Source organism: Bombus pascuorum, chromosome 12, assembly GCF_905332965.1.
Source record: "Bombus pascuorum chromosome 12, iyBomPasc1.1, whole genome shotgun sequence".
NCBI lineage: Eukaryota > Metazoa > Arthropoda > Insecta > Hymenoptera > Apidae > Bombus > Bombus pascuorum.
This window is the reverse complement of record NC_083499.1, coordinates 8,727,960-8,743,620: the sequence shown is the minus strand read 5'-3', so window position 1 is coordinate 8,743,620 and position 15,661 is coordinate 8,727,960. Positions and strand designations below refer to the sequence as shown.

General features: G+C 38.1%; 1 protein-coding gene and 1 long non-coding RNA gene across 10 annotated transcripts; one reads left to right on the top strand and one right to left on the bottom strand.

The window, feature by feature from the left end:
- Nucleotides 1–196: 196 nt before the first annotated feature.
- Nucleotides 197–15,562, bottom strand: LOC132913020 (monocarboxylate transporter 3). 9 transcript variants are annotated; one of them, XM_060970904.1, is made up of 12 exons: nucleotides 14,749–15,560; nucleotides 14,539–14,672; nucleotides 5,667–5,967; nucleotides 5,444–5,587; nucleotides 5,160–5,365; nucleotides 4,853–5,081; nucleotides 4,304–4,764; nucleotides 3,979–4,207; nucleotides 3,734–3,909; nucleotides 3,430–3,652; nucleotides 3,105–3,352; nucleotides 197–3,029 (listed from the first exon to the last, which is right to left on the bottom strand). In XM_060970904.1, exons 2-12 carry the CDS (start codon nucleotides 14,629–14,631, stop codon nucleotides 2,880–2,882), a joined length of 2,460 nt encoding a protein of 819 aa, XP_060826887.1. In that variant the 5' UTR covers nucleotides 14,632–14,672; nucleotides 14,749–15,560; the 3' UTR covers nucleotides 197–2,879. The 9 variants fall into 9 exon arrangements, with proteins under 9 accessions (XP_060826887.1, XP_060826888.1, XP_060826889.1 ...); XM_060970905.1 differs by having other exon boundaries at nucleotides 14,539–14,652; XM_060970906.1 differs by having other exon boundaries at nucleotides 4,304–4,746; nucleotides 14,539–15,562.
- LOC132913075 (uncharacterized) lies at nucleotides 8,793–12,149 on the top strand. Its single transcript, XR_009659321.1, has 2 exons — nucleotides 8,793–9,313; nucleotides 9,451–12,149. It is a non-coding gene; the product is annotated as an uncharacterized LOC132913075 (long non-coding RNA).
- Nucleotides 15,563–15,661: the final 99 nt, after the last annotated feature.

Sequence of the window (15,661 nt, the reverse complement as noted above, 5' to 3'; positions counted from 1 at the left end):
TAATGTTTGCAATAACGTAAACGTATTTATTCGTTTTGTTTTCATGTGGACGGTAAATCGCAAAGTTTCAATGGCAACGTTTTGTTGCAAATACGTGATATTTACGATATGCGGCAGATTGGGAAGAAGAGTCGAATCGTTAAGGGTTCGATGCCGACGAACTATCGTTACGATCGCTGACAATAATGCAACCTGGTTGACGTATTACAATATTTTATTGCTAATAATTTACTGCGTATTCGTGATTTACATGCGGCAAGAAAAATAACGTGAAAACGCACGGAGAATAGTCTGCGAACCAAAACAACGTACGATTTAAAAAAGCGAGCGGGGATACGCGAATACTCGTACTTGAGCGCGAGTATCGTTCGTGGGAACTGTGGGAAAATATGTACGTATTATTAATAAATAAACAAGTCAACGCAATATTTCAGTAATAAAAATTCATAATTCCTCTTCAATTTCAATAAACGTCGCCTAATACATTTGTCCTTCTTTGTACCATAGCATATATACTTCACTTTTTTTTTCTTTTATTGTTTTCCTTTTTTAACATATGCACAGGATTAAGTGCGCATGTGTGTTGAAACGTTCGTTTATATATGCATATATATACATGTATACACGCATATATATATATGTTATGTATATGTGTATATATATATATATATATACATGCATCTATTATGCACACACGACACACACATACTTTGCGTATCTCTACTAGAATCCCGCCTGTTCTTACTAACATACATACATACGAAACATGCGCGTGCGAAATGTCACATGAACACGCGCGTCGATATTATATATACTCTATATGTGTGTAAGTGTAACTGGTAGTACTTTTGCTGCGGCGACACGCGTGCACACATATACCTTTTCGACTTAATAACATGTATACATTATATTCCAATTCAAATCACAAAAACACGGTTTCCTGTACGACAATCGTGAGAATAAAAATAAGTGTCGCGATAGTTGTACTAATTAATATTGTATAATAATAGTAGTAATAGTAGTAGTAATATTAATGGTAATAGTGATAGCAGTAGCAGTGATGATAATAGCACTGTTGGTATATTTCTCTTCCTTTTGCTTTTTATCCATAATAACGGTTCTTTCCTCCTATTTTTTTTAAATCTTCCGAGTCTTACGCATACGTCTCGATAATTAATCACCGTAGCCGCTTACCAATAATCACCGTATATACAATGTACATACAAGTATAACATTTGTTGTATGCCGTTTAACAAGATTTACAATTATCTTCTTTTGTCGTTCATTATGTGTATATAAATATATAAATTTATATAGTCATATATATAATTTATATATTTATAATATATATAAATATACAAATTTATGTAGTCATACATAAATTTATATATTTATACTGATCATAGGCGCCTATGCGTTTGTGAATAAAAAGTATTATATTTATGTAATTGAATAACATTCTCTCTACTCTCGATAATCAATATTTAATTAGTTACTTACATGTGTAAGCGACACGACAAACTACAGCTGTCGAGTACAACTCATGGAAACGAGTATCGAACAGCACGTGTATTAGTCGAGAATTAGTTTGTGTTAATTAATATGCAACTATAGTTTCACATTTCTTCCCGACAGTAAATTCTCGTTTGACTAAAAAGAACTATTAATTTACACAAACTAGATACATCAGACGAGTTGTGTCCTTTTATACATTAAGTAAAATAAACATTCTAGCTGAATATCATTAATATATTTAATTAATCTCTACCTAACGTGTTATTTGTTCATATAATCAATATATTAATACAGGGACATACGGTAATGAGGTCCCGAAACAGAAATCATTTTCTATTTGCCTAGTTTCGAAATTCGTTATACACTATTTTACAATTGCCTATATAATTATTTACAATTCTTTCCGCAATAGCGAATCTATCTGTATGTCGCCTAATCCACAGTTTCTTCACTTATAATATGTATATACATTTGTTGTGTATGCAAGAAAAATATTTCTCTGAATGTAATTTAATTGGAATTATACATATCTTTGGATCGTGACCAAAAATAGATTTAAGTAACAACTTGTAGGTGGGGTATTCTCGATTAAGAATGGTCAATCATTGCGTGAATTGTCCACGTGTGCAACCTTAAAAGTCAAATGCGATACGCGCTAACGTAAATAACACGATAAGTCGACATAGTATAACAAACGTTTCTTTCGTTGTGTTCGACAAGTAAAACGTAGCTCAAAAAGTAGAACGCGGCTAAGTATCCTTAAAAAGTACTATAATGAAGATAAACAAGCCTAAAGGAGAGAGCCAGTCGCAAAATATTGAGATTGACCATTCTTATTCTAAATCATAATATTTATCACTTACGACGAAGATTAATATTCTTTCAACATTACTTCGATATGCAAGTGCAAAAGCATTTTTTTCACTTTTTCATTATTTTTTATACTGATCGTTCTATACTGATTAAGTTAATAAATTCTTCTATCTATTATCTACTATTGACATAGGCAAATGAAGTTTTCCACCTGATGGCATTTTTTACATTGTTACGCGTGTTTGTCTGTCTGTTTGTCTATCTGTCTGTCTGTTTGTTTGTTGTGTATGTGTGTGTGTGTGCGCGCGCGCGCGCGTGTGTAAGATTTATATTTATATTTATATATTAGTTTCATAAAAAAAATTAGGTATATAATTGCAAAAATCCTAAGTACGTCAAAAATACCATCAGGTTGTACTCATTAATTTGTGCTTTATCCATTAGAATGTATAACGAAGAAGTACCTTTTTCAGACCTTTTAGAAGCAACAGCCCTATCACAGTGTGGCTCGGAGATGAAGGCTATTTCTTTCTCCTTATGCGGACCAGACTTTATAAAACAGACTCTATTTGTTTAATTTCCTTCTCGGGTGGCTCTTGTGGAGATGGTGCAGTTTCTATGATTTCAGGAATATCTTCTTCGTTCTCTTCTTCAATATCTTCATCAATTGGAGTCAATGTATCTAATATCACAGGCTGAGTCTGTAATGGAATTATTCTTACTCGTTAATTTACAGTACTCTAAATAATGTTTATTACTTGTTACTATATATCTACCTGCGGCGTTGTGCACCGTTTCATAGCTGGCGCCATGAAACTAGTAACTGTGCTTATAAGGAAGAAAAATCCTGCCATAAAGAATGGGATACTGTAGCTTTGTGTTGCGTCATAAACGGCACCCGCCAAAGGTGAACCAATGATAGCTGCAGCTCCTCTAAATAAGATTAAAAGACCAAATGCATTGGTCAATTTGTCTAGCCCTAAGAGATCTACCAAAATAATCGACGTCAAAGAAATGTATCCAGCTGAAATATTACACAAACATATAATATCGAAGCAAACAATGAGATCCATAATAACATTTACTAATTTCAATACTTACATATAGCTATACCGAAAAGAATGCTCATAATGATATAAGCAGGATAAGAATGGCAGAACGGTATCGCAGCTACAGCAACTGTCGATATAATTAAACAGATGTTGTTCAATAATAGTGAATCTACTTGTGGAAAATCCGCGATATATCCACAAGCTACACGGCCCAGAGTATTAGTAATTCCAATTATAGATACTAAATATGACGCAAGAGTCTTGTCAATATTCTAAAAACAATTAACATTGAAAAACAGATCATACAACAAACAATATGTAGTAAAAAGAACATCCTATAATCTTTAACTTACATCTAAGACTGCAGCGTCTAACAAATATACAAACGGCACGTATAATCCAGCCATTCCAAATACATTACTGATACCAATTAAAAGGAACACTGGATCCTTTAGTAAAGATAGATCCATCATCGTTGACAAAGCTTCTTTAAACGATTCAGGTAATACCAAACAGGGACATAGAGGTTCTGTAACATTTACTATGTTTTAATAAATGTTTGTGAATAGTTATATTTGTATCTTTTTGAATTACTCACGTTGAGGCGCCTTTTCAATGTCGGTATCCTTAACATCTCCACGTACGGATTTTGATAATGAAATAACACTTTGACGATAATTTGCAAGTGATTTTTGACTCTGATATTCTGGTAAATTAACCACACTGCCACTGTAAAATATATCCTTCCGCGATAGTGGTCGAATAATTTGTGGTCTCTCTTTTGGTATACTAGATTTGCTGGTAGTAAAAGTAATACTTTCGCCATCCTGTAAAACGTATCATTTATGGTATAGCTTAACTGTCTTTTTTTTTTTTTTTTTTAAATTAAGTATATCTTTAAAAACTCATGCTGAAACACGTACTACGTCTATTTCTGCATTATTATTCCGAGAACCCATAACGCTGCTCGTCGAAAGTCTTAAGTGTAAACTCTTTCTAATATCGCCATTAGAATTCAACATTGTTCTAGAGTTCTTAATCGCACTAAGACTTGGTTTATATCTCTCGCTAGTGCTAGTTTTACGGATTCGATCGAAAAAGGGTACAGAACCATTTTTAGGTAAACCTTGTACGTGAGTTGTAAAAGCAGGTTGAGAAGCATTTCTAGGAATTATCGGTTTGAATTCGCTTTCCGACTTTTCTGACATATCTTTTGTATCTTTGGTATCATCGATATTTTTTCTGCTTTTTGATTTAGTGGAAATACTCTTTAAATCCATACTGCCACTATTACTAGTTGCTCCACTGGAAGAGTGTTCTTGTACTTTCACCTCCGATATAGTGGGCAGGGTTGGCACCGTTGGAACTGGTGTTAAAGGAGTTCCTTTAATATTACAAATAAATGAAGAACATCGTAAAATACGGTGGTGTTCGATCGTCAATATAGTTAATTTTAAGACAGATTTTCTTACCAGGCACTAATTGGTCTAAATTGAAACTGGAATGAACACCAGGATCAATGTTAATAGGCATTTTCATTCTTTTCTCCATAGATCCATCAGGCAGTTGTACCATAAAATAAGAACCTCCGATACTTCCACGTTCCATTTGAAATCTTTTTTCTTCCGCCATTCTTTGTAATAATGGTTTAACAGAAGAAGCTTTCGGATATTCTAATGGCCTCATCATTGCACCAAAAACCTGTAATTTTCCTGTTGTTGTTATCAAATATACGATCTATGTTCCAGAATGTCTTAGAAAGCTAATAGCTACACTTACAGCACAATTTAAAATAAGACCAGCCAGAATTAAATTTGCTCCTTTCCAATTATATGCTTCTAGTAACATTGTTACAAGAGGTGGAAATGCAAATGTGCCAAATCCTGAACCACATACAGCAATGCCTGTAGCTAGAGATCGTTTAGTTTCAAAATAATAACCTACACAAACTACTGCTGGTAAATATATTAGACCAAATCCAACTCCTGAAACAGCATAGTTATTATAGCATAATCAAAATGTAAATAAGTAAATCAGATTATAATCCAAAATATTATACACACCTCCCATAACACCATAAGTCATCATAAGCATATTTACACTGGTGGAAAATGTTGAAAGTACAAATGCTGCTGCACCCAAAAAACTTCCTGCCATACATACTGCCCTACATCCATACTTATTTGTTAAAGCACTGACAACGGGTCCTAAAAATAGATTGAGTCTTTTTAACCAAGACATTATAAAGCTTGAAAGAAAGATGATATTTATAATAAAGAAATTTACCGGCACTTAGGTACATGCCAGATAACAACGAGCCAACCCATGCGGTTTTTCCTTTTCCTTCTCCAAAATATGTAACAAATTCTCCCAGAAAAACGCCAAATGTATAAGCAATACCATCTACTATCATGTTACACATGAATGATGCAAATACCACCACCCATCCATATCCACCATCAGGTGGAGGTGGTATATCGTGGTATTCGCACAGTGAACCCCCTTCATCTTCTGGAGATGCTTCATCACTAGCTCCATCAGTGGCAGTTAATCTTGCATGCTCTTCTACAGAATATTCACTGTCGGTCTGTAAAATGGTACAACAACATTCATAAATTTGTAACTGATATACATAAACTGTTAACATTTTCTTATTTTTCTAAATTTTCTCGAACATTATTCCAACAAAGTAATTCACCCTTCTTAGAAAATTTGAATGAATATTTGTTTTTAAATCTTGTTACATTGTAACATTGATATTTGTGTTTGCCTTGAGTAAAGTAGTGGCAGTTCACCTTGAATACTGCAAGAAAAGCTTCGTTTCATGCCAATGCATAAATATATAGGCAGATTATAGATATTTCTATACATGCCTGATTAACAGATTGTTAAATAAGAATACTTATAGATTTCAGAAAATCATGCAGATTCAACTACGATTTTATGACATCATTTTTACGAGTGTAAATTACTTTTCTCCGTTGAAAATAAAATGAAATTATGAGAATGAAATGAAATAAATTGAAAAGCACGCTACTGCGGAAGATATCTTTTGGAGCGTAATGTGAGAACGCGCGGCCGTATTATAAGATGATCTCATAACGCAAACGTAAGCATAGATATGGCTACTGTGACTTAACCATTCCCTAAGGCTACGTTTATCCAAGGTAAAATAGCATTTCCTTCGAATCTAATAAAGAGGAAGCGATATTGATCACGCGATAAAACGATCGTGTTTAACGAAAATTCCTTAAAATAAGGAAATTTTAAGAATACTAGAGAAGAAGATAATACAGATCACATAAATGGAGTGTAATTTCATGCTTTCTTAATTCTGCTGTATTCTTCGAGTCATTTTCGACTCAATCGTGTCCTTCTATCGTTTCTTCACCTCGAGGAAAATATAAAAAAGTCGTCAATGGTATTTTTAAAACACCTTCTTCAAGATATTTTAAGTCCTTCAACATGAGTGAGATTGGGATACAAGAATTCGAGAATCGCAGCGACGTTATAAGAAGAAATATTTATAAGGAATTTTTTTATAGAAATGTCGAAGGATCGAAGTAGTTCCGTACAATGACCTCAAGTATGTTAAAATTATTAAACGAATTTAAATATAGCGCTAGAGCATAGGACACGCATATCGATAGGCTTAATAGTGACTTAGCTTAGCGGAATGGAAGGTCAACCCAATCAGCTGATCCACTGTCATTAGAATTGGCAAAGCGTGCGCCACCTAACGTCAAGGCAAACGAAGCTCGACGAGATCATTGTTTTCGACCTTGTTTCCGTGGCGGTCGGTGTCACATTCGCAACGGGTGCAAATCGTGCACACAGCCATGTAGTAGGTACATGGCTGTGCTGACACGTATACATATGCGTGTATGGTGTGCTAGCCGTACTCGGTTCGCGTTCGTCAGAACCTTCTGTGCGAAAGTGTAATTTATGTTGATTGTCAAGGCTAAGTCACGTGTCGTCCCCGAACCAAACTGGACAAACAAACGAAGCAATTACGACGAGAAACGATGTAAAACGGAACGAAACGAAACGAAACGAAACGAGAGTGCCTCGAAACTCGAGACAAATCAGATCACCCAAGAATGAAGAGATCGAATCACGCAAGAGGCGCGTAAACGTGGTAGCACGCGCTTTACCAAATAGAGACAAATCTTCGAAACGTACCGTACTGATCTTTCGCACGCGACGCGAGCCGTATTGGCTGTACTGCGACTTGTTGAGCGACACGCGCGACATTCTACGATCGCTTTAATGTCACACTTCACTCGTTTCGCCGTTGGCCTCCGCACACTTATGCAAAGTTCTATTTTCGTAGAAGTGCGCGCAGCTGCGCGTTGTATGTTCTTTCTTTCCCGTGACTTTATCCCGTGGCAAGGTTTTACCACGCTGCGTCTCTTACGCGCGACTTTAACACACTCCCCCTGTTAGCGAATAACAGGAGTAGTAAGTATCAGTATCACTCGTCAAAATCCGCTGCCATGTCTTTCACACTCACGCGCTCCCGTGTCAACTCTCTATTGTACTGCCATATCGCACGCTTTAGACCAATTAACGGATTGACGGTTATTCAACGAAAAGAACAGTGCGCAACGGCCCCTTCAAAAAAGTACACTTTTTTATAAAGATTGAGAGTTCACGTTCTATCTTGTCCCTCGTTGCAGCGCACGACAACTGTACACAACGTATATACGCACGAGGTGACGCGTCTCAGCCAAGCTCAGATCATCAACAAAGTCTAGCCACGAGACATCGGATGCACGCGAACCAAATGACACTGTATACCTCGTAAATACGGCACGCGCAAATTGTCATGACAATTTTACCGGTAGAAACGACTGGTTTCTACTATTGGACGTATAACTACCGCGTATCGCTACGCACTACGATGGATCTATTTATATACAAACACCGTAGTTATAGCCTTTCTTCCTCCAACGTCCACGAACAAAGTAACTTTGTTCTCTACGCGTACAACGTTCTTTTCTCTGTCATCGTGAATGGCTTTGACAAATGATCTTTGGTGTAGTGTAAAAATATGTAATGCTGAATGCGACGGAACAGCATGCAATGGTGTGTCAATAATACGACCACTCGATCGTCGATTTGGCGATTACGAACACGCGTGCAGTGCAAATGCAAATGCACTGTTCTGTTTACCACTGTTCTGTTCTAGGCGAAGTCGCGATGCACCAATGACTAAACAGCACAAGTCTCCGTTGAAAATTTAAGTACCCGCCGAACAAAAGAGCTGCTTACGACAACGAAAGAACACGGACCTCTCGTTGAAGCGGTAAGCGGTACTGATCGGTTGTGCGCGAAAAGTTAACCTATAAATGCTAAGCGTCTCACACGCGTCCCCTCCCTATCTCACAATTACGTGGCGCGACAACCAGACGACACTCGAATTTGCATCGTTCATGATTCTAAAAGAAGCCTTGAATTTTCACACGTACGCAGTTTTCGCCTATCGCGATTTGTTTTAATTAAAGCAAAATGCCTAATTTACATATTCTGCACTATAGGAAATACGCTTTATACAAGGCACAACGGTTCGATACAAAATCTGTCTAAAGGAAAAAAAATCAATACGAGAACGGTTATAGTATTTAAAACGACCGAATTATATACCAAATTATAAACTTTCTCCTTGTTTTTCTCCATGTTGCAAATAACCGTACGAGCAGTTGATGCAATTGTAAACGATATAGGATTAAAGAAAGATGTTATATTTGAAGAGAACAAAGAAGAAACAGACAATAAAATGGCAGAGAATCGGTTTAAAAATTTCAACGGCCATTTCCATATAGCTATAGCATGGACAAGTGTATTTGATATAAAATGATTTGTGTCCTCGCGAAAGTGTTACGTAAATGAAAGCTATAAAGCATTAAGAAGCTGTGATCGTGATGTAAACAGTACGAATCTATCGTTTCATTTATTTTTTATACCTATAACAATTTTTCGTAGAAATCTCGTAAAAAAAGGATATTCAAAATATTTATAGTATAAAACATTTCAAATTGAACTGAAACAAATTTTAAATTTTTTCTAGCTGAGAAATTGCTCTAACCACGCATCTTTGTGATTGACAAAAAAAAAATCGTTAAATATTGCATTCCATTCACAAAGTCGGGATATGCTTGGTCGACAAAGGAGCACAAAAATAAGCAGCTCTGTGACACTGCGCTCCACGCGAGGCCAAAAACCTTTTCGTTGTTCATGTCCGTCCAACGAGGCAATGTTTGTATCAAGGGCTACTTTGTGCATTATTGGAGGAATTGCAACTCCGACTAACCAACACGTCGCAGCTCAATGTCACTCAGCTCTGCGCGGATGATTCACATTTGGTATAATAATGGCGAGATCGACATGTTATTTCCTCTAACGTGCAACTACAGCAGCAGCTTTTGAACTTACGTTTAATGTTTCGACATATTGTTCCACGCTAGCCATTAGTCCGTACTTAATCTTGTAAGCCACGCGCTGTAGTAGCTTTTTTCAATAACAGGGGTAGAGGGACAAGCCTACCTTGTCACCCGAGGTTTATGCAATTTTTAGAGTTAGTTGTTTCGAGACGTTACCTCACTAAACAAATATTTGCTGGCAACGATCTCGTACTTTAGGAAGAAAGTGACAGTTCCCGATGCGGTGTTATTATCTGGTGGCTTCGAGAAATCATGTTCATGGTCGAGCGGTTGAATACAGTAATGTTGCGTTAACTGGTCAGAATTTTGCTAGCCATTGTTATCCCTGGCCAATTCTTCGAACTGATTTCGTAGTGCGATTCTCTGGACTCTCTTGCACAATAATTTATAAACTAATAATATTAGTTAGTAATATTAATGAATCGACAATTTTCAAATTGTAAATTGTGTGTGTGTGTGTGTGTTGTGCATAGACTCCTTATTTATATTATTAAACTAAATGTGTAAGAGTTTATTTGGTTTACAAGGAAATATTACCAAGGTCTTTGGAATTTTATTTAAAATAGTACACTATGTGAAAAATTACTTAAACAGTCTGATTCTCTCTAATTCTATCTTTTCTTTGTTCCAAACATCTGTTCAAAAATATCTCGCACTCAACAAGGAAGAGAGATACTCGAGATTTTGTAAAAATATACCTCCCTCAATAACTGGACAGATAAGGTCCCAACCCGTGGCCAGTTAGCGAAGCACTACTGTAGCCATACGGGAAACATCGTACATCGTAAAGTGACCATCATATCGTAGCGTGACGCGCGCACTAATAATCTAAGTTGATGCTTACACTGGCATGAAATTAATCTTGCACGCAAAGGAGGTTACCAATATATATATAAATATACATATATATATCATATGTCGTGTTATCAAGATTATCGACAATGTACATGAAATCTCGATTAATCGATTGTCATTTAACGATGACCGTCTCCACGAAAATCACCAAACAATCGAATTACAGCGAACACAAATAAGAGAGCTGGCGAAAGGAGGCGGGGCGATGAGGCAGGAGGGCACTAAGTAAACATTCTGAAGATGATCTCGAGTCGATGTATAACAGTGGTGGAAACACTCGAAGAATCAGCACCGATAAAAGGGATAGGTAGATGGAAGGAGAATGGTACCACTGGTATATAACGTCGATCACGCGAGAGTTACTGCTACAACATGCTGCATTCCACTGGGTGTTCTCTGTGCTCGTCTCTACGCACGAGTACATTTATGAATTAATTAGATAATAACCAACGACAATTAGCGTTGAAGGCACGATACATGAAAACACCATCTGCTTCTGATCTCTGCGGAAAAATTAGCAGGCAGAAGCAACGACACGATACCGTTTTATAAAATACAATCAATTCGTAGTATTTGACGAAATAATAGCGACGCAAGAATTCTATTTACTGAAATAAAATATGTATTATACGAATGATTTGTCAGCCGACGAGTACTATAGTAATTTCTTTGTCTCGATCTAAAATAAGGTTGAGCTCAAAATAATTACGAATCAATCGATTTGAACAACAACGATCGCGCATCGTTTTTTCGAACTTCCAATTATAAAGCTTTCGAAAGCGTCAGGAAACGTGCAGAAACGCAGATAACATCGATAATTTAAAATAATCGCGAGAACATCTGGTCCTCGTCTTCTCGGAAATGTTAGCGGCAGCAGTAGCTTAAAATGACTCAGAAACCATAAATGAGGGCTACATCATGATATTTTCTCGATTTGTAACAGGCCATTGTTTACGACGATGCTAGCCCCTTCTTCATTGTCTCAGTTTGCTTAGGACCGCGAGATACCAGGAGTCGCGATAAACGCATGAACATAATAATCGAGAAAGGAAGAGCATGTTCCCTTTGCTGAATGAATCACATCGTCTGACAAGAGTATACGCTTTAAATTATCATAACCTCACCGGATTGATATTTTTTCTCCTTTTATCCGCGCGTATTTATTATGTCGCGATAAGCTGTTTGGAAAATTTATTGAAAAGATTAGAGCGCTATAGAACTGCTGAACAGCAGTTCTTACGAATTCGAAGAGACGTCGATATCATTGATATTACAAACGATGCAATCCAACCTAATCGTATTTACTTAATCGACTCGAGGGAAATAGGGAAATTAGCTACTGTTCGTAATCGCGATTGTTAATCACCTATTTCTTCCGTATATGATTATAAAGATTAACTGTCGTGATCCATGTTCATCGATCTTTTTAATCGTTCTTAGCAAATTAGTAATAAAGGCCAAATGTGAGAAATTCGATTATCAATTATTGAGCGCAATTTATTCGCGTCGATTACAGTGACTCACAAAAGTATTTCTCGCTTATCATAGAGAACTTTTATGAATATATTATACGTGTTATACAAGAGGTTTTGAAACTTCATCGACAATGAGATGAGACATAGCATATGGTAAGACATTGTATTTGGTACAATATGGATACTGTTGAAAATGACTTCATTAAATAATCAACTATTCAAATATTTTCGTAACCTCTAGAATGTGTACGTTTAGAATAAATATCTTATAACTTGTATATATGTATATTTTGTCACAATCAACACAATCATGATGACAGTCATGATTTGTGATAATGTTAATAAAGTTTCAAAATGTTTTGTAATATAACAATATACGTAACATATTCGTAAAAGATTTTAGTAGTATGTGTTGAAATATATTTTTGAGTCGGAGTATGTTCATTTAAACAAGAGGGCCTTCGATAGAAGCAATCAGATTCATGGACACGTTTTCCTACTTACGACCTAACGCTCTTGGGCCGAATAGCCCAAGGATAAGGGAAATACTCGACATCGATACAGTACGATAACGAATTCAACAAACACTCAAAAGATAAGATGTTCGCACGTAATAAAATACATCTTAATCCATGGCTCGACACCAATCCATTGTAAACTGGCACGTGATATGGTCTATGTCTGCAAAAAAAGTAATAACATCCACAGACTACACCCAAACGTAGAATATCGTACGCGAAATCTGTCTCTGAAATGTTACCGGCAATATATCGATGGGCCATTCGTAAATGTGTATTACCGGTGTCTTAGATAGGTAGAAGAGAACACTTTCACTTGTTATGATAAACTCGACCGCGTCGCACATTTCGTCATTTGATTCTAAATCCTCCATAATTTGTGGTAATCACGATCAACGATATTTGCCGAAAATATAACACCCCGTGAAACTTGCCAATTAAGGATCTGTATACACGCGAAGAAGAGAACACGTTCAACACCGTCTGTCGCCGCCGTTCCGTTATTTATTTAAATTGAATTTCGCGTTAAACCGACAAAACAATCGATTAGTATTGCTTCGACCTTCCCTAAGTTAGGCCACGTGCTGGTACATCATGACATACCGTTTACATTGAAATTCGATAGTTTGGATTCAAGGACAAGAAAGTTACGATTATCGTTTACACCGAACGCCATCGATGCATCGCAAGCATAATTGAACTTCGATTAGATATATCTGTTTATCTCGATATGAAATTTTAACGACAACAAGGCGACGTCTACAAATTACATTTACATTTCGTTAAAAGACGAATCAATCTTACATACCTTATTCTTAGGCGACATCGCGAGATGCTGGCAACAATGTCCTATTTAAATGAAGATGAATACACCCCCGTCGTGAATGAGAAAGCGAGTGAGAAAAAGAAAGAGAAAGAGAGATGGCGTGTCTTGCGCCACCTGAGTGGACAGCGTCCAGCTGCGGTATGGGAAACAAGCGATATGAAAATGCGCGCTGCTCAACCACCGGCTGACTTATCGCATCGCAGTCGTCAAGTCTGTCCGATTCCCCACTCTATGAAATATCCATCTCACTCCATTTTGCTTGCCAACTGTTCTCCGTGTATACTATCACTCGATTTGTTGGATGCTTCCCTCTTCGTTTTTACAATTTATTCCTCCATACGCTTATCCTTTTCTCATTCTCTTTGTTGCACTCGAAACCGACCATCTTCCTTCCGCTACCAGATTTACACATATCTCGCGATGCGAATACAGAACGCGCTGCTGCTGCTACCGATCTATCGATATGTACAAAATCCTAGCTATGTGTACGCCCTGATATTCCAAATATGCTCAAGATATCCTGGTCAGATGGACATCTCCCATATAGTAGCCACGATATTACGAACTTTCAAAACGATGCGAAATCAGCAAACGATATCGTGCGATTTAACTATGCGAATAACACTATAATAGAAGGATAAAAGAAAACGATATCACAGGAGGAGGAAAAGCCACGTAAAAGAACTGCGGAAAGGCTTGAAATCTCTTCTACCGCAAAATTTTCGTGGAATTCGATACGATCAAGCGGAGGTTATTTTCTAAATTAAACAGTTCCGTGTGTTTCGTCACGAAAGGAGTTCTAGCGCAGATGCGCGAATACGTCTCTGTTTTATGACGAAAATAGAGTAGCAAATCGTAGCGTTCGGCTCACCCATTTCACGTGTTTTAAACACCGCTTCGGTTCCTTCGAGCTTTTTCTACGATGATTTTTTCACTACCTTATTATACGGATATGAGTTGAATCATGACATAAAGACTAAAGAATTAGGAAGCAAGCACGTGAAAAGAAGGACGATAGCTAAAAAGATGAAAGAGACTTACGACGTTATTGGCCATAGGTTTCGCCTTGATCTGCAGGCCATCATCGTCACCGATCTGCTCCCCGATCTGTTCACGGCTGCTGGCGGGGCCCATCTCGGCGCCGCGGCGCCCACCCTAAAGTTAGTTGTCACTATCTTCAACGAAATTGAAACAATCACAGCTTCGCGATCCCGTGTCCCCGTGTACGAGGAACGAGATCAGAGCTATTACCAGCCGGATGACACCTCCTTCGGGCGGTCCGGTGCGCCCCCTTTCGAATTATGAACTCTCCATTGGTGTTGCATGAACAATCCTGGAAGTCGTAGCTGCTCGGTGACAGCTTCTTCCGGACGATCACCGCGATCTTCTTTTTCTTCTTCCCCCCTCCGAGTTTCTCTTGCCCTCAGTCCATCGGTGTTCTAACGCACAATTATACTCTGAACAGAAAAGAAACGGATCTTCCTCTTGTCGAAGGGAACGGTCGTCGAAGGATAATAGGTTATTTCTTCGGAGTGTGGTTAAACGACGGTCATACGTCACCGATCGTTTCTTTCCCCGGTGTTCCTCGTTACGACCAATTTGGCGAAACCACGACACGACCGCCACCAATAGCACCAATTCCAGATCAGTTCGAACCCTCAACGATGACGAAGACGAGGACGAGGACGACGATGACGAGGACGTAGCATACACCCCGCGCACGACCTAGTCCACGGAATTTCGATCCACCTTCCAGGAACTTACTACGTACCGCCTCCCCCGATCAGTTTCGTTCAATCGTTTGCGTTCCAGTGTAAAATTGTAAGAAAAAATTAACAACCACTCTGTCACCGTCCTCGCTGTTGTTCGCGTAAGTATATTCACGGTACAGCTAGATGATAGAGAACGTAAAAATTCTGTTAAAGAGAATTTTCTCGCAGACGATCCCGCCGCGGGTGGGTAGCGCCGCGGCGCCCCGGGATCAATAAAACGACCGCCCGGCCGTCGCCTTTCCTAGGTCCTGCCTGCCTGCCTGCCGTGATCTCCCGTTTACGCGACGCTGGACGTCGCGACGCGTACCCCCCCTCCCCGCTGCTCTTCATACCGCGTCTACGAACGCGCCGGACCTATGCGTAACACGCATGCGCGATCTCCTGTCGCGCAC

Coding starts and splice junctions, on each gene's coding strand:
- LOC132913020 (XM_060970903.1), bottom strand. CDS start 14,631: ATGGGCCCCGCCAGCAGCCGTGAACAGATCGGGGAGCAGATCGGTGAC. Junction 5,968..14,538: donor AACCTATGGCCAATAACGTC/GTAAGTCTCTTT, acceptor ACCATTTTACAG/ACCGACAGTGAATATTCTGT. Junction 3,030..3,104: donor AACGGTGCACAACGCCGCAG/GTAGATATATAG, acceptor ATTCCATTACAG/ACTCAGCCTGTGATATTAGA.